The 19,820-nt window shown below is 41.0% G+C and overlaps 1 protein-coding gene across 1 annotated transcript in view; it reads left to right on the forward strand.

Moving 5' to 3' along the window:
- The window catches only part of LOC120945637, a 38,195-nt gene that overhangs the window by 7,895 nt on the left and 10,480 nt on the right, over positions 1-19,820 (forward strand). Inside the window, exons 4-11 of the mRNA XM_040359959.1 lie at positions 1,665-1,724; positions 3,388-3,426; positions 5,181-5,246; positions 8,940-8,984; positions 11,428-11,454; positions 13,342-13,389; positions 16,537-16,563; positions 18,832-18,867. Of these exons, the coding sequence (XP_040215893.1) occupies positions 1,665-1,724; positions 3,388-3,426; positions 5,181-5,246; positions 8,940-8,984; positions 11,428-11,454; positions 13,342-13,389; positions 16,537-16,563; positions 18,832-18,867 (348 nt within the window). The remainder of the gene's footprint in view (positions 1-1,664; positions 1,725-3,387; positions 3,427-5,180; positions 5,247-8,939; positions 8,985-11,427; positions 11,455-13,341; positions 13,390-16,536; positions 16,564-18,831; positions 18,868-19,820) is intronic.

The raw sequence follows: 19,820 nt of genomic DNA on the forward strand, positions 1-19,820 counted from the left end.
ACAAACTAGCTCTCCTGGCCCCTACAGGTGGGACTTGATGATGAGAGGATCAGACGTCCCTCAAACGGCTGACGCGTTTCTGGGGCGAACCCCTTTCTTCAGAGCCTAGGTGGTCCGTGGTGCCTCTCTCGCGTGCGCTTCCAAATATATATACATGTACTCATGTGCACAGGGGATCCATGCTCAGGTGACCACCGAACAGCCAACCCCGCCCTTTAATCTCTGCTTGTCCAACCCATAGGGATGGAGCTCCCACGTTCTCAGGAAATCAGATTACAGCAAACAAAAATCATTTTAGGGACTTAGAGGAGGCAGAAAACAAAAGATAGACGGTACTTTTTGAGTTAAGAATACATGCTTGAATAGAACTTTTTATTTTTTTTAAGATAGAATTTAGTGTCACTTTAAGTGATCACAAGTTCCAAGAAGTAGAGGAATGTGTGGGGAGAGAAGAGATAGAGGTGGGATCAGGGTACAAGCTATGGAAGGGAGAATAAAAGGAAAGGGGTTACATTTGTTTCTATTTGGACCCACGGCTTGAGCTTAAATTAATCATTTTGAATAAATATTAATAGCATTGGCACAGGTGAAGTTGGCCCATATGTATCAAAGGAGAGTCAATTTTAAAGTGGTTCTAAAGCCTTACATTTGTTTACCCTAATGCATTCTATAAAAAGCCTTCTGGGCTGCATGATCCCCCTCAGCCCCTCCTTTACTTACCTGAGCCCGATTTCGATCCTGTGTTGTGCATGAGAGCAGCGGCTCTCTCACCTTTCTCCCTCCCACTGGGCAGATTGATAGCAAGTGAGTGTGGCTCAGCGCTGCCCACCTCTTCCGCATTACAGAATTTGATTGACAGCATCAGGAGCCAGTGGCTCCGGCGAGCCACTGGCTCCTGATGCTGTCAGACAAATTCTGTAATTTGACACAGGTCAAATTCCAAACTCATTTTCGTTCAAATATCGCAATTGAGAATTTTGCCTTCTAATGTCGCAAAATTTGTGGGCCACAGCAATGTGCGATTTTCGCATGGCCATCGAATTTGAGTGATGTTGAAATTTTTTGAAAAACAAACAAATTTCTAATCAATGATGGGAGAATCGTGTGAGAAATATGAATGAAAAAGAAATGAGCGTGAGATGTGACCTGGAAAGAAAAGAAGATTCCCAGCCACAAAATTCATTTTCTGTAGCAACATAAGGCGAAATTGGAGGCTTGGTTGGCCGAATTTTCGAAATCAAAACGCACAAAATTTCTGATTTTCAAGAAAATTTGTTTTGCCTGCATTACAGTAAGCTTCTACTGAAGAAAATATGGGGCTGTCATTGCTGACCTATCCTAAATATGCTACTTGTTTGTTTACCTCTTGTTTTATTTTATTAAGTTAATGACCCAGAACAAGTATGCAGCAAGTAAAGTCAAAGTGAATTCAGAACTCAATTCACTAGATCAGCATGGCATTTTTGGAAGATTTAGCAATGGTAGTCCACATATTTCTCCCAGTACATATTTGCCTTAATATATTAGATATGACAAAATAGAAATGAACAAGTACTACAGTGTTGTGGTGCTATAGGTTATATTATATACATTTTCTAATAAGATTGCATCATAAGCAGAATTCCTCTCCTGCATGTTTAACTGATTGCATTTTACTTCCACAGTCATCAGAGGACAAGGCTGCAAAAATCGTAACATTTGTAAAAGAGTATGGAAATGTGGTGGTAAGACAAGCCTGTGTTTTGTTTAACTACAGTGCATATTTTATACATTTCATTGACCCTAATGCCAAATTTTATTTGATGGTATTACAACAAAAGTTGTATCTATATGTACACTTTAACCACTTAACGCCCGCCGCACGACTATTTACGTCCACAGAATGGCACGTACAGGCAGATGGGCGTATATATACACGTCCCTGCCTTCTAGCGGGTCGGGGGTCCGATCGGGACCCCCTCCGCTGCGTGCGGCGGGCGGCTTACCTCCAGGAGCGATCCGACTCGAGGGGACGGCTGTTCGTTTCTGTCCGCCCCCACGTGATCGCTTCCAGCCAATCCTGTGAGCCACCGCCGCGTCACTTCCTCTGCCTGTAAAATGTAAACACAGGCAAAGGAAGTGATGCAGCTCTCATCTCGGCGGTATTTTCAAACCGCCGAGATGAGAGAAGAGTCACAGTAAGTCGCACCTAACACTACACTGACACCAGTACACATAGGCACATTTAACCCCTTCCGATCACCCACCCCCCTGTCACACTGTCACTGAATGCAGTGATCATATATGTACTGATCACTGCATTTAGTGTCAGTGTGACAGTTAGTGTGACAGCCAGTTAGTGTTAGGTCCAGGGTAGCCCCGTACCCCCCCTAATAAAGTTTTAACCCCTTGATCACCGCCCTAGTTAACCCTTTCACTCCCTATTGCCAGTGTCACTAAGCGATCATTTTTCTGATCGCTGTATTAGTGTCACTGTTGCCGCTAGGAAGCTAATTTTTTTTTATTGCGATTTTTTTTACTAAAGACCTGTGGCTGAATACATTTTGGCCTAAATGTTTGACTAAAATTTAGTTTTTTCAATTTTTATTATAAGAAAAAGTAAAAAATATTGATTTTTTTTCAAAAATTTCGCTCTATTTTTGTTTATAGCGCAAAAAATAAAAATCATAGAGGCAATCAAATACCATCAAAAGAAAGCTCTATTTATGGGAAGAAAGGGACGTGAATTTTGTTTAGGAGCCACGTCGCACGACCGCGCAATTGTCTGTTAAAGCGACGCAGTGCCGAATTGTAAAAACGCCTCTGGGCATTTAGCAGCATATTGGTCTGGGGCTTAAGTGGTTAAAAAATAAAGAAATACATTTTTTTGACCCAACACCATTATAGTTTCCCTCTGACCCTCAGTATAGGCTAGTTGTGTCCTAGAATATGCAGCCAGACTAGCTAATACTCAGGATACAAATATGTCCAATAATACATTCTGATCATCACAAGAAATACCGGTAACTGTAACATTTAGAGCCTAATTTACCATTATGGCTGTCACAGCATGCTTGCTTTTATTTACTATAAAATGATCTTCCATTAAATTGGTGCTTCAGCTAAATCAGAATTTTTATTGGCTGGTGCTAATCTTGTCCAAAGAATCTTTGTAAATAACAGGGAAACTGGCGTGTCGCCATTTATTAGACTCATATGTTATACTACATATAATGCCCCTCACAGAGCAGCATTACATCTGATTAAATGGCTATATTACATTTCCTCTGCAGGTGACCCTTTATGTGAATGATGCAGCTCACTGTCCCTATCACATCCTGTATATAATCAGAAGGAACTTTTTGTTTAAACCGCAGTAATGTGATCTGATTTCTTATTACCCAACAGGATGGCTGTGATCTCCGCAAAATCCTCGGGCTTGGTGAAGTAAGTTTACACACTAGCACTTTGCATTGACAATTTTCAGAGGTGGTTTCCATACACAGTGATTAAAGGGGTTGTAAACCCTTGTGTTAGTTCGAGTCTGTTTGTTCCCACGCCGGAGACATGCACACCCTCTCTGACCCGTGTCTCGGCTCTTGATTGGATAGATTGATAGCAGTGCAGCTATTGGCTCCCGCTGCTGTCAATCAAATCCAATGATGCGGGGGGCGGGGGCGAGTCCGGCATTCTGTGTGTATGCGTGCAAATTCTGGACTCCAGAGCACGCCCGCATGGTAACCCCCAGGGAGAATGCTTCTCCTAGGGGGTTTTCCGATGTGGGGAGGACCCGCGAGCACTGTTGGGGGATACCAGAAAACCAGACCAAGATCACTCTGTGCAAAACGAACTGCACAGTGGAGGTAAGTATGATATGTTTGTTATTTAACAAAAAACAAGGGTTTACAACCCCTTTAATGTATTATGGGTGTATGCTTTTTATTCAGGCTTTTTTCCTCTTTATTTTCACCTGGTGTCTTGCCAGTAACACACTTCCTGTCTTAGGCTCACAACACTCACCCAACGTAGTGCATCTACGGAGGAGCAGTGTTGTCACCCTAGGATAAGACTACAGAGCACCTCTACATCGCTTTATCTCCATAACATAGGAGCAAAGTTTTTTCAGCGGGAACGCGGGGAACGCAGTTCTGTCACCTCCAACACTGAATGTATGTAGTGGTAAGGGATGGTGGAGTGTTCAGGGAGGTCTGTTGTTGCTGGCTACTCAGAGATCCATTGTCGCTGGGGGTCTGTCATTGCTGGTGGTGGATCTATTATTGCTGGTGGGTCTTATGTTGCTGAGAGGGATTTACTGCCGAGGGAGGGGTCTATGGTTGTTTGCTGCTGGAGGGTCTATTAATGTTGGCTGCTGGGAGATCTATTGTTATTTTATTGTATACAGTATATCAAACAGATATAACTAAATACATTCAATTGTATATTTAACAGACCATATAAAAGAAGTTGAATGCTAGAGTTTACATACAATTTAAAAGCATAAAAAAAGACCCTCTTATGGGATTTTGAAGGTAACCAAAAAAGAAAAAAGCACAACCATTATATATATATATATATATATATATATATATATATATATATATATATATATATATATATATATATATATATATACATTTTATTACAATACTCTTAAAAGACATAGCCTTGTTAAAAACACACATGATCATATTTGGGCCAAGATCCATTATTGTACTCATCAGTATGCAGTTTGGCAAGGTTACATATCCCTTTAGATGGTTTGATATTCAGCAGATAGTTTGCTTGGGCATTATCCCTCCAGCATGATTCTAGATGTATTAATGTATCTCTTCTTCAGTGATGATTGGATGCCTTTCTGATATACCAAAACAAATACCTTCAATGGTATCCATACAATGGTGTAAAAATACACATACCAATTTATCCAAAAATATTATCACTTCTCATGATGACTGCCTATATTTGAATCCCACTAAGGCTCTGTTCACGTAGCTGCAACTTTGGATCCGACTTGTGAGACCCCAAGTCACTTGACATGTGAAATCCCATTTTAGTCAATGAGAGCTTTCATAATAAGCACTACAGAAGTTGCTCTGATTTTTTAAAAGGTTCCTGTACTAGTTCAAGGAAACTTCTATCCAATTTGTGCCCAAAGACTTTAATGGAAATGCATATAATATATGATTTATTTCTCATTCTAGGTAAATTTGGTGGATGTCACTGCTGACTCTGCACAACCTATTGTAGAAACTGTTATCACATCTTTGGTAAGTTTACTGATATTAAAAGAGTGTTAATTGGCTCTAATATAAACTAAAAGCACTTTCCTGTCTATTATATTGATGCTAAAAACAAGAACAACAAAAGCACAATGAAAAGTTCAGCCTGCATGATGGTCCTACAGAATATCATATCTATTAACAAACATGGGGAGGTTTTTCTTGCTTTTAATATGCTCACATTAGAAACCTCACTCTGACTTATACACGGTCCAAACATTTTTTGGCTTTAAAAGAATGACAGGACCTTAGGACCTTGTGAGTAAAAGGAATAATGTGTGCAGGCTGCCTGTCCCAGTCTGCACACTGAAAAGCAAGTAGACTTAACTATGCAAGGGAATTTTCTCTTAGCTTGAATAAGGCGAAGCTCTGATGACTTCCATCATCTAATCATACGCAAACTGAAATACTGTATTCTTTATTTTTCTTGCACGTACAGTATTTAATAGGAATTCTTTGCAAAGTGAAATCATAAAGTTAAGGAAAAATTCCCTTGTTATATGAACAGTCTATTTGCCTTTAATAAAGTAACCCCATTATGTCAAACAGAAGGAGTGAGCAAGCAGTAGGTTTTAATCAGTGTGTTCAAAAAATAAATAAAAAAATTCAAGCATGTATTATGCAAATATAATGCTAGATTTTGGTGAAACACTTACACATAACTCCCAACTTTAAAACTTGAGAATGAGGGACATTTTATGGAGATAGTGACCTACAGTGCGACCAAACTGTTAACAGCGGTAGGGGCTAAAGAGGCACGGTTAAACCTTCATCGTCCTATAAAATATGCTTTGATTGCTGTTGCTCAAGCAAGAGTCTCACAAACACATACCCCCTATACTCCTAGATTACACCAGAACCCCCTATACTCCTAGATAACACCAGACCCCCCCCCTAATACTCTTAGATAAAACCAGACCCGACCCCCCCCCCCCAATACTCCTAGATAACACCAACCCCCCCCCCCACCCTAAACTCCCAGATAACACCAATGAGGGACATTTTATGGAGATAGTGACCTACAGCGCACTATGCGCGCCACAGCAAAAAAATGGGTGCGACCAAACTGTTCACAGTGGTAGGGGCTAAAGAGGCACGGTTAAACAAAACCTTCATTGTACCTATAAAATATGCTTTGATTGCTGTTGCTCTACCAAGAGTCTCACAAACACATATCCCCTATACTCCTAGATAACACCAGAACCCCCTATACTCCTAGATAACACCAGAACCCCCTATACTCTTAGATAACACTAGAAACCCCATACTCCTAGATAACACCAGAACGCCCTATACTCCTAGATAACACCAGACCCCCCCATACTCTTAGATAACACCAGACCGCCCCCCCCCCCATACTCCTAGATAACACCAGAACCCCTTATACTCCTAGATAACATTAGAACCCCCTATACGCCTAGATAACACCAGACCCCCCTACACTTCTAGATTACACCAGGACCCCCTATACGCCTAGCTAACACCAACAACCCCTATACTCCTAGATAACACCAGACCCCTCCCCCCCCATACTCCTAGATAACACCAGACCACCCCTATACTCCTAGATAACACCAGAACCCCCTAGACTCCGAGATAACACCAGACCACCCCTCCATACTCCTAGATAACACCAGAACCCCCTATACTCCTAGATAACACCAGACCCCCCCCCATACTCCTAGATAACACCGGAACCCCCCCCCCTCATACTCCTAGATAACACCAGAACGCCATATACTCCAATATAACACCAGACCCCCCCATACTCTTAGATGACACCAGACCGCCCACCCCCACCATACTCCTAGATAACACCAGAACCCCCTATACTCCTAGATAACAACAGACCGCACCTCTATACTCCTAGATAAAACCGGACTCCCCACCTATACTACTAGATACACCAGAACCCCCTATACTCGTAGATAACACCAGACCCCCCTATGCTCCTAGATAACACCAGAACACCCCCTATACTCCTAGATAACACCAAACCCCCCTATACTCCTAGATAACATCAGACCCCCCATATACTCCTAGATAACACCAGAACCCCCTATACTGACTATGCCAGTGCAATGTTCACCACAGACTTGCGCTGCTCCATGTACAATGTACAGTGAGAGCAAGATCTGCTTATGTGGCGACCTCATTGCCTAATTACAAAATTAGCAGAAAAGCTGTAAATAAAATAAAATAAAAAAGACATTGAAAGTAGGGCCTCATGCACAGAGGGTGTTTATTTAGTCCCTGTAAATGCTATTTCTACTGGCAGGAGAAAAGCGTCTTAGAAAACGTGCCTAAAGCAGCCGTGTATTACGTAGGGATTTAGGAGCATCAATCTTTTGAGGGTTAATGGATTATTATTATTATTATTATTATGGTTAATATTATTCTATTCTGGTCATTCAAATGTATAAACCCCTAAACGCTCCTAAATGCATCAAGCATTTAGGCGCCTTTAAATGCATTTAGGCACATCAAGCGTTTTTTCTGCCCTTCGGGTCCTTTCCCTAACGTGCTTTTGATGTTTTTTGTTTTTTCAGCTTGTATATGGTCCTCTTCTAATACACCTACAAATGCCTATGTGTGCATGGACACATAGGCTAACATAGAGGTGCTTTTACAGGCTGAAAAAAAAGCCAAATGCCTGTAAAAGTGGATTTTTTTGAGGACCAGTGTGTATGAAGCCTATAACATTAAAATACAGTATATATCTTACTCTCCAGCTTCTGGTGGGCTCACCTAGGCGAGGGTGACATATCTAGAAGTTTTTGTAGAATCCTGGAAAAAGCGAGTATCCCAAATAATGCAAGAATGCACTTCTGAAAAGTGCTAAAAGCTTGTTCTTGTGATGGACATCAGCCACAGGTAGTAAGCATCAGCCAAAATCCAATGCAGAAAGGTGATTATTATTTTCTAGTCATGAGGGTTGCCATATAAGCAGACTTTGGGGTTGATTTACTAAAACTGAGTGGAAAAACTGGTGCAGCTGTGCATGGTAACCAATCAGCTTCCAACTTCAGCTTGTTCAATAAAGCTTTGACACAAAAAAAATGGAAGGTAATGGTTTCTATGTAGAGCTGCACCAAATTTTGCTCTCTCCAGTTTTAGTAAATCAACCCCACTGTCTTTTAGTGTGCAGTCCTCTTTTAAATAGAAGTATATTTCTCACTTTGGATAGAGTAAGGGAAGGTTATAACCCATGTCAGTTTATTTTTTTGCCATCTCTGTCCTATTGGGGACATTTACCTTCACTTCATGTCCCATAGCCAAAACAGGAAGTGAGAGATAACCCCCACAAATTTAAGGGAACTTCTTGGCGTTCCCCATTGGAAATGTTCCCCTCTATTACTTTTCTTGGGACAACACAACATTTGGGACTTTGTTGACTTTCTTATGCGATGATAATGATAAACAGGACAAATAGAGAGGGTGAATCTCTTGAACGAGGGCACAGATTGCAATAAAAACCTAATAGGTGTTCTTTTCCCACTCTACTCCACTCCAAAAAATAATGCCTTTAGTTGTACTTTAAGTGTTCCAAGCTGTTATGGAAAGAGGTATTTAGGATCTAATTCTCCATACATTGAGCAACAATGGCTTTGAAAGGTTTGAAGCTTGACTTATTCATTAAAAAATACAAAGTAAAAAATATGTATCTTCTTTCTATTTTAGGATAGTTTGGGATTAAAAGATGTACTCTCGTTATTATGCGATTCGGTAAGATCTCTAACAGTATCTTAAATCTTTCTAATTTTCACCTGTAATTAATGCTTTTCTTCAGACTAAAAATATATAATTAGGCATAAATCAGCATTGTTATTCCTATATACAGTCTTGTCGATTAGTTACTGTGGTAGCACTAGTGCTGTTCCTCTTAACTGCTATATTTACAAAGATATTGCATTCACCAATTATAATGTCTGAATATTAGTCATTGTAAAACACATTCAAACAACAGATTTAAAGCGGAACTATAATCACCTGTTCTCCAGCGCTGTAATCTCCGGAGTTGATCTGACAATATGGTTTCTCCTATCGATATGTTTCCTGTCTTGACTGCGCAGGTGCAATCCGAGCCAACGGAAATCACCGAACCTGAGCAGCTGTAGCAAAAGGTCCAGGGCGACGTGGAATTTGCTGTAAGTGGCCAGTCGGCCTCACGTCCTCGCTTCGTTCAGACGGCTCGCTGCGCTCGCTCGGCCTCCTGGCTCTTTTTTTAACATCCTCCAATCCACGGGGATGTTAAGGAATGAGCCTGGATGCCGCCCGAGGTTCGGAGATTTCCTTGGGCTTCGTCTGCGCCTGCGCAGTCAAGCATGGAACCATATCGATAGGGCAACTAGATCGACAAGACACCAGCTTCCTGTCATCTTCAGCCCAGAGGTTTCTGGGTATCGATCTCCGGCTGTTTGCATTGGCCGAGATGTTGTCACTCCCATGCATGCACAGAAGTTCAGTAATCTCAGCACTGCTGTCATCTCAGCATGTGCATGCATACAGGCAGGCAATGGAATGGTAATGCAGAAGAGACATGCATTAAAAATCCTGCCTGTTTGCAATTTTTTTAGGCTATTGTTCTAATTTAATAACTAAAATTCATAAATGTAGAAGTTTAAACAACCGATTCAATTTAAATATAATACCCTTTTCAGATCAGTCATTGCTTCGTGTACATTGCTGTAATTTTTGTGTACACTGCTTTAAATATTTTAAGCTGAATTGGAGCTATCTAAAAATCTATATACTACCTACACTAGCATTACCTTTTTCTAAAATTGTCATGTCTACCTTAATTGTTTACCTATGAATAATTTCAGTTTCTGTTTAAGATTTGGAAACTGCAGAGCTGTCTAGTTCCAGAGTCAGGGTTGGGGCCAAGGCAGAGACCTAGAAGGAACTCACCTTGGGTGCCCTGCTGGGAAAGGATCCTTCCCTGCCTCTGCATTTCCCATAATTACAGCCCAGACATGCAGATTATACTGGGAGAGTACGTCTCTGCCCATGTAATCAGCGGTGCTCCTCTGCCAGTGAATGGCACTAATGTGCCATACTGTGCTAGTAACTGCATATGTGGATGTGCAGGCTCAACCTCAGCTTGGCAGGGGCACACTTTAGCATCCTCACCTTACCAGAGAGCCGTCTCCTGGTACTGTCCAGAATAGTAGTAGAGCAACTGTTTGAACTGCTTATATTACATTTTCCTGACACCCTGCATGGCCTGTCAGGAGGGGAAATTACAGGTGATATCAAATTTAAAGATTTGGAACGCACAGGTATGAAATACTCTTCATAACACAACTGGACTAACAAATATAGATATAACATTGTTGCAATAGCTACAGACCATTTCTAGGATTTTTTTATTTTTTTTACAGTATTCATGTTTCAATTATTTTATCAGCATTTAAAGCCCAATTAAACCAATTTTAAATCTGCTAAATACAAACTAAGTGCATCAATACAATGTTTGTTTTCATTATAAAGCAGGCACAGATTAAAGCAGAAAATCTCATCCCCTGCTATCAGCTGCAAGAGGGACTCTTGCTCTCTGTGGAGAAGCAGTGGTCTCATTGCAGAGGTCCGACATGCACCCTACCGAGTCAGACCTGTAGCTGTGCAATCAGCAGAGCTCATACTCCCTGCTGATTGGAGAGCACTGGCTCTGACTACCCACAGAGAGCAAGGGTTCCACTCTGGAAGATGCTGGCATGACAGGATTTTCTCCTCAGGCTGCGGCTGATTTTTAAAGAAACAAACTGTTAAGCCCTGTACACACGATTAGTTTGTCCGATGAAAACAGACCGATAGAAAAAAACGATCGTCTGTGTGGAAGTCCATCGGTCAAAAATTCATGCATGCTCAGAATCAAGCCGACGCATGCTCGCACGTCGTAGTGTTTTACGTCACCGCGTTTTGGCACGGTCGGATTTTTGACTGATGGTGTGTAGGGAAGACTGATGAAAGTCAGCTTCATCAGATATCTGATGAAAAAATCCATCGGATTCGATTCTAACAGATATCTGATCGTGTGTATGAGGCTTAAGACATGAATACCTTTTGCGTTCATGCACCTGAATTATATTTAGCTAATTTAAACTAAAAGTTCACTTAGACTTGAATAATGATTTCTAGCCCTTACTAACACTACTTTATTTTACAGGCTACCTGTATAACAAAGATTGTTGCGGTATGCATACATTTTTTATTTATTTGTGTTTTTTGTTTGCCTAATGAATGCAGCAATTCAAATTCCAATTGAAGCATATAAAAAGGAAGTGTTAACTGTTTAATTGGCCGCTATCACTATCTGTGAGCTTTTACACAGATAATTGGTTACCTTAAAGCTTAGACTATAGGATTTAAAGGCTAGGGTTACCTTTGAAAAAAAAAATGCACAAACTTTTGCAGAAAACAAATGTGCATTTATAATTTTTTGTATTGGAGTCTGTAAACCATTGCACCCGCAATCAGTGGATCGTGGGTGCAATGGTAGGTTCCTGAAAATATTTCTTCCAGCTCTTTGCCCATACCTCTGTACGGGCTGTCAGTTGGAGAGCTGGAGGAAGTGTCAATTACAGCACTTGTAGTTCATTAAAGCGGAGTTCCACCCAAAAATGGAACTTCCGCTTATCCCACTCCTCACCCCCTTACATGCCAATAATTTGTTTGGGGGGGAGTGGGGGCTTTAGGAGAAGGGGACTTCCTGTCCCACTTCCTCCTTCCGCCGAGGGGCTGGAAAGGCGATTAGCTTAATCGCCTTTTCACAGCCCCTCCCTGTAGGCGAGCGCCTGTCCAATCGGATGGCGCGCGCGGCTCAAAAATGCGCAGTGCCGCTCGCGCATGTGCAGTGGTTGCCTGGCCGTGAAGCCGAAAGCTGTCACGGCCGGGTGCCCACAGTGACAATGAAGACGCCGGCCGGGGAGGGGGGGAGAGGAGAGGAGCGGAGCCCCGGCCGGCGCGTCGCTGGAACGCTGGAGCAGGTAAGTGTCTGTTTATTAAAAGCCAGCAGCTACACTTTTTGTAGCTGCTGACTTTTAATAAACATAAATATTGGCTGGAACTCCCCTTTAAGAACAACAAGTCCGTCTGTCACAGTGGTGACAGGATTTGTAGTACATTCATTCACAAATTCTGAGGCTCTGTAGGAGGAGCCCAACCCATCTGCGCTGGTATTAAATGGGACAGCGGCTGTCGGGGAGAAGTAACAGGGTAAGCCAGCCTTGCATTTTACTGTAAGGTCCTCTTTAAACAAGGTCTGTTCTCCTTTATAACTAGTGGTGCAACGGATGGTCATTGATCCATGATCCAAACGGGTCACCATGTTCGGATCGGCACAGCAGGCGATCCACGGATTGAGCCCCGCTGCCTCGGCCATAGGAAAGGCCGCGGCTTCGGCCTAGCTCCGGAGCGGCAGCCATCTTGGTACACCCAGCGGCTGCCTAGGTGAGCTCCCCTAGAGCGGCGCGCTGACATCATCACCCGCCTTAACTGCTCGTGGATCTGCCTGCTTGTGCCGTTCTATTCTGTAGTGGTAAGACTAAGCAAGCAGACAATCGTATATACAGTGGGGGAGATGTGGATATTACAGTGGGGGAGATGTGGATATTACAGTGGGGAGATGTGGATATTACAGTGGGGGAGATGTGGATATTACAGTGGGGAGATGTGGACATTACAGTGGGGAGATGTGGATATTACAGTGGGAACTATATTTGGTGGTGATCCGAAAAATGATCCGATCCGTGACTCTGATCCGAGGAACGATCCGAACCGTGAGTTTTTTAATCCGTTGCACCCCTATTTATAACTTATGTTTATTTGAAGTTATCTATGAAGTATAAATCATTTTCTAAAATTAGCCTCTGTTTAAATGTGGCTGCAGCCAGGCTCCAACTTGTTAACTTGAAATGACAATTCTGTATAGAGGGGCACCAGATTGTGGGGCTTTCAGGTCTTTGAATATGATGAAGGTACCAACTTTTTTACCCCATGGGCTTTATTTTATTTCTTAAACTAAATTGTACATTGGCTTTAAGAGTTCTGCTGATTTAAATAATTTTATATTTTATTGCAGTCACTAACAAACCTCCTAAATAAACGGAATCCCACACAAGTCTGCAAGGTATTGTTCATTAATATATATATATATATATATATATATATATATATATATATATATATATATATATATATATATATATATATATATATATATATATATATATATATATATATATATATATATATATATATATATGTTATTAGTTGTTGTTGCATAATAATAAAGAATAATAATAAACATCTCTGAAATGTAAGAATACAGGGGTAATTAAAAATATGTATTTAAAGTGGAACTACACTGCATCTGAGCACCACAAACCAAATATTCTATTTAGTTCATTTTTATTATTTAAGGCAAACTCACCCATCTATCAATGTCGCCATGCTTTATTTTGCTGAGACATCACTTTGAAAAACATGCAGGCAGGAGAGTGTGTTTGGCTATGAAAGCCCCTCCTCCCCTCCTGAAGACTCCTGGGATGTATGACATCCTTAACCTAGGCCTGGAAACCAGGAAGTAAATGAAGAAATGTAAAAAAAAAAGTTTAAAACAAGTAAATATGATATTGTTTCCTATCTAGCAGCATTATAAATTAAAAATAGTCAACGTTGACTGAGAGAATGAAGTTCCACTTTAAGCATTCTCTTGTGTCCACAGCAATGCCATAGCTCCCAACTGTCCCTGATTTCTTGGGACTGTCCCTGATTTGGAGCAATACCCCTCTGTCCCTCATTCCTCCTCATTTTTCCCTCATTTTGGTCTGATCTATATAGTTGTATATAAAATGTACTATTTATCTATCAAAAAGTGTTTCCCAGTGCTAAACCTTTCACCCAATCTCTAAATTGCTGCATTTCTAAGTACTAAAATCCAATATAAAGACCTTTCTGTAAAAAAAAAAAAAAAAAAATCCAATATAAAGGAATATTAGTGGTAAAAAGCACTTGTGGGTTTAAGTAATCAATTTTTTTTTGTACAATTCTCATTAAAGGAGTTGTAAAGGAAAACATTTTTTTGCCTAAAATTATTGTCTGCAAGGTAGACAGACAGAATAGTGTAATGATTCTGTTAAAAAACGAGTAAATACCTATTAAATTCCTTCATCTATATCACCTCCGACATTCTAGTTTCTGTTTTCTCATTTACTTCCTGGTTTGCGGCGCTTGTTCATGTAAGAACTACATTTCCCAGTATGAACTGCGGCACGCCCAGTAATTCACACCTCCTTGAAGTCTCTAACACGTAGAGAGCATCCTGCCGCACAGATGTAGTTCCCAGGAGGGGGTGAGCACGTTACTGACCACCGCAGTAAAGCCTCCCTTCACGGTGGTCAGTAAAGTCAGACAAGCAGGAAGTGAACAGATCAGAGAAGAAATAGAGCATCTTCTGAGCAAAAACGAACAATGAGGAAGTGAAAAGAGGAATGTCTGCAGGTAAAGGATGCTTATTATGAAAAAAAATGTTTTCCTTTACAACCCCTTTAAAGGAGGAAGTGGTAGGGGGTGTGTCCTATGCCTACATACTTTTTCTAATAGGTGTCCCTCATTCCCATTTCAGAAAGTTGGGAGGTATGCAAAAGTTGTTTTTATTAGTTTCAAGAGTACATCCAGCTGAAAAGTTATTATTTTCTAAAAAGGAGAAGGTGTAACTCCTTAAAATTTAACTCTGGGCACAAAAAGTTCTATTCAAATATATTCCTCAACAATTACAACGGATGTAAACCCCTTTCATTTGCCCGAAATGCCTTTGCAAACCCAGATACTATTATGCAGAAGTTGCAGTGACATTATCGCTGTGATGTACGTAGCCTGCGCAGAAAACAGAGCTGTGGAAGGGGCCCAGCAGGCCCCACCCACTACAAGCTGCCTGCAAAGAAATACAATAGGGGTGGAAACAAGACCAGTCACCCTGCACAAAGAGAAAGCAGCAGAGACCATTCTTTATTACAGGAAGCTCCTGCACAGAGGCAAAGTTTCACACTGAATTACTGCTTTATTTCACGCCTTCTTCTGGAAAGCAGGGGGTGGGCAGTTTATTACATCACACACAGATGAGAACTAAGCCCTCCAAATGGTGCATCCTAGAAGGCTGTGCCTTCTGCATTCCACTCCCCTACAGGCTGTGACAGCCAGTCAATGCTGCGCTCTCTCCTTGTGGAGGGTGACTCCTCTTGGCTCTGCCCTCTTCTGTAGTTTTCTACAGGCAGCCTGTAGGACCCTCACATAGCTCTGTTCTCTGCACAGTGATGATGTCACTGCTTCTTATAAGAGGTAATATCTGTGTTTGTAAAGGCATTTTCACACAAAGTGAATTTATATTCTTTTTGGCATTTGAGGAATATATTTAAAGCGGAGTTCCGCCAAATTTTCAGAAAGTCAGCAGCTACAAAATACTGCAGCTCCTAACTTTTAAAATATGCACACTTACCTGTCCAGGGCGCCTGCGATGTCGACACCCGAAGCCGATCTGTCTCTCGGGTGCTGCCGCCACCATCTTTGGTAAGGGAATCAGGAAGTGAAGCCGCAAGGTTCCCTACTGCGCATGCGCAAGTCGTACTGCGCGATCTGAATGGACCCTGCTGTCTTCTGGGACATGTGTGTCTCCCAGAAGACAGCAGGGGGTGGAGGAGGCGCAGGACGTGGCATAGATATATGCGGATATATATGCCCGGAAGTGGGAGCATATACCTGTATTAGACCTGAAAGGTGCCAAATGTGACACTGGAGGGGGGAGGCCTTTGCAGGGTGATATTAAACCAGCAGTATAGCATGGGTGTTGGGAGAAAATCTGCTGTTATAGAAACAGTGTTGGGTGAAATCTGCCGTTATGATCCCAGGTATGAAGTAGCCATACAAGCAACAAGGCAATACATTTAAATGTGCCATGCTGTTTAATTTCTCTCAACAAGTATGCAAAGCAGTAGATATTTCCCCATGAATTTGCTTCAGTGACAAACAGCCCGAATTGTCCCAGAAATGTCCTTTAATTACGAGTCTGTTCAAGAAAGCTCATCAATATCCTACAACCAATAGCAGATACCAATCAAATGGAAGGGCTCAGTGTGAATCATGCATTTATTTATTATCTCTATAATTTCAGTCATATATTTGTGATCATGCTTCCTTTAAAAATACTGCCATGCATTCAGTAATAATTCATTATGATTCTCTGTACAACCAATAACATTGTTTGTTTTTTATGCACTAGAATCTGAATAAGACCATTAAGGATTTGGTAAGACCGACAGCATGACTAGTACTTTTCATATTTAATCTTTTGTTTAAGATTGCCTTTCTGAGTCTGGGAATCTGTTTGTGAGAAGTTTACAAAGGGCAGTGCAAAATAAAATGTGTGTATATTCTTACTGTTTTTTCAGCAGTTTTTAGCAGTTGCAGAGTGAGACCCTTGCTCTCTCTGGGTAAGCCATGTAGAGGTCTGACACGCCCCCTACTAATTCAGACCTATAGCTCTGCAAGCACAAAGCTCATGCTTCTTGCCGATTGGAGAGTTCTGGATAGGCAGGGGGCGTGGCTGACATCCATAAAATAATCACTGACTGTGGCATTTTTTTTTTAAGCAAACTGTAAGAATTTGACAGGTTTTGTTTTGATACACTTGTAATATAATTAACTCATTTAAACTGAAAGTTCAGCTGGGTTTTAATCCCAAATCTATCATGTCTGATCTGGGGGTGCAGTAAAAAAAGGTGTGGGGGTATACTGCAAAAACACCTTTGTTTTATTTTCTCCGGGTAGCACACCCTGCTTTTCAGTCTCTTCAGCAGAGATGGGCTTGGGCGTGTTACGAAAACCCCACGTGCCCGATCCCGCCAGGAAGCCGGCACTGCACAGCGCTAATCACAGACAGTGAGACGTGTCCTGATTCGCAGCTGCACAGATCGGGAAATGTCTCACTGCCTGTGATTAGCCAAGTGCAGTGTCGGCTTCCTGGTGGGATCGGGACTGTGGGGTTTCCAACACACCCGAGCCCATCTCTACTCACCAGGTCACTGACAGTCTGTCACACAGTGTTAGAGATGTTTGGAACCTTTATTTCTTGTTCACTCTGCAAGCTTCTGTATTGTCACGACCTGGAAGTGCCGTCTGACTCTACTTCTGGGTAGTCAGCCTGGATCACATCAGAAACCCCCATCACATCAAAGTCCCCCCTTCACATTATGGTGTCATAGTATCATAGAGTGGGGTGGTACAGCCCACCCCAGCTCCCTTTAGATCAGGTCCTGGACCATCTTCATACATACAAATATAAGAGTGTTAAGTCCTGCGAGGCAACCTATGCTGAAAGAAACACTGACTATGCCCTCCATCTGAAGATGCTAGTTGCCTGACTGTCAGGCAGTTCATTTCTTTGAACAAGTATGGAAAACAGGAGATCTGGTTTCATTTTGAATTTAGATTATTAATGTTTGCTCTGTGTACTTGAGCTAGATACATTTGGGTGAGTAGCACAATGGGATCAGCATTGAGAATCCTAAATATCCCTCAGCACTGGTATCTTTTAACCTCTGGAGACTATGGGGCAGATCCACAAAGGTATTACACCGGCGTATCTATTGATACGCCGGCGTAATTTGAAAATTCCAGCGTCATATCTTTGTTTTGAATCCTCAAAACAAGATACGACGGCATCTCGGGTCGATCCGACAGGCGTACGTCTTAGTACGCCATCGGATCTTAGGTGCATTTTTTCCGCCGGCCGCTAGGTGTATGCAAATTAGCTATTTACGGCGATCCACGTACGTCCGGCGGGCGCATTGTTTTTACATCGTTTGCGTTCGGCTTTTTCCGGCGTATAGTTAAAGCTACTGTTATGAGGCGTACTCAATGTTAAGTATGGCCGTCTTTCCCGCCTCGCATTTTGAATTTTTTACGTCGTTTGCGTAAGTCGTCCGCGAATAGGAATTTGCGTAGAATGACGTCACCGTCGTAAGCATTGGCTTGTTCTGGTTAAATTTCGAGCATGCGCACTGGGATACCCCCAGGGACGGCGCATGCGCAGTTAAAAAAAAAAACGTTGTTTACGTTGGGTCACAACGTATTTACATAAAACACGCCCCCATTACATCCATTTGAATTCCGCGCCCTTACGCCGCAAGAGATACACTACGCCACCGTAACTTACGGCGCAAATTCTTTGTGGATTTGAAATAAAAAAAATAAGTTACGGCGGCGTAGTGTATCTTAGATACGCTGCGCCCGGCGGAATCTTACGCGAAGGTACGTGGATCTACCCCTAGGTATGCAAAGGTTTGCACCTTGATGCCAAATAGAACTTTGTTGGCTATTGAACCCAATTTCCAGTAGTTTCTATTACTGTCAGTACCTATAACTGTACACTAAATGCATAGATTTAATTATTGGTAAACATGAGGAAAAGGCGGTAGCTATTTGTTATATACAAAAGTTTATTTTGTATGTCGCCTTTTGAGTTTAGATCTAAAATATGATTTCTACTAACTAAAGTATTTGTTATTTTTTCAAGATTACCCAAAATTGTCCTCTGCCTAAAAAAGCTATGGTAAGATTTATTTATAACTTAACAAGTTACAAATAAAATTTTAAACATTTTATTTTACTCCACATTTGCGAAATGTCAGTTTTTAGTTTATTAACTAAATGTTGGTATATTATATATAGGTATTCTTTTCACAAGATTGTATTAACCTCCCTGTCGGTATGATTATGTCAGGTTTTTGATGCTGAAAGCGTTACAATTGTTTTGCATAGAAATTTGGGCGTTTTATATTGTAGGCCTGTAATTCTTAGGAATAACGCACTTAAATCTGTCCAAACAAGAGTCTAGTAGACATCCCGGGTATGATATAGTTTGAAACACAAAATCATTAATTATAAAATAATAAATAACTATAAATAATTATAACAAATAATATAATAATAATAAAAATTATTCAATAATGTAATAAAATCAAAAACACTGAAACTTGCTCAGTTGCAGAATTGTCGCTGTCATTACTTTCAGTGTTTGATGACGAATTAACACACAAATCTCTATCGCTCAATTCTGCAAGTGATTCTAATTTATTATCGCATTAGCATCATTGGTTAACTTGACAATAACTATATGAATAATTGGCCTACTTAGTATGTTATATTTCTATTTTAAGGACTGATATACATGTATTTGGTATGCTGTTATAATAATAAAAAAAAAACATTCTTTGTTTTTCTAAACGAAGGGTGACAATGTACAATTTAAAAAAATATATATAAATATTTTTTACAATTGAATCTATTATAAAATTTTAATACAGTAATTATATGAGATGAATATAATATCAATGAATGAAAACTGCAGGTGGAAAACTTATTATATCAATGAAGTCACTCTGGCCTGCATGTGACCACATGCTAGGGAACAAAAAATCATTAAGATATAAATAGAAATGTAAAAATATAGAGCAATAGGTCAAATCTCAAAACAGAGCTGATGGGTCACTCAGGACCTGTGGC

Source organism: Rana temporaria, chromosome 7, assembly GCF_905171775.1.
Source record: "Rana temporaria chromosome 7, aRanTem1.1, whole genome shotgun sequence".
Lineage (NCBI taxonomy): Eukaryota > Metazoa > Chordata > Amphibia > Anura > Ranidae > Rana > Rana temporaria.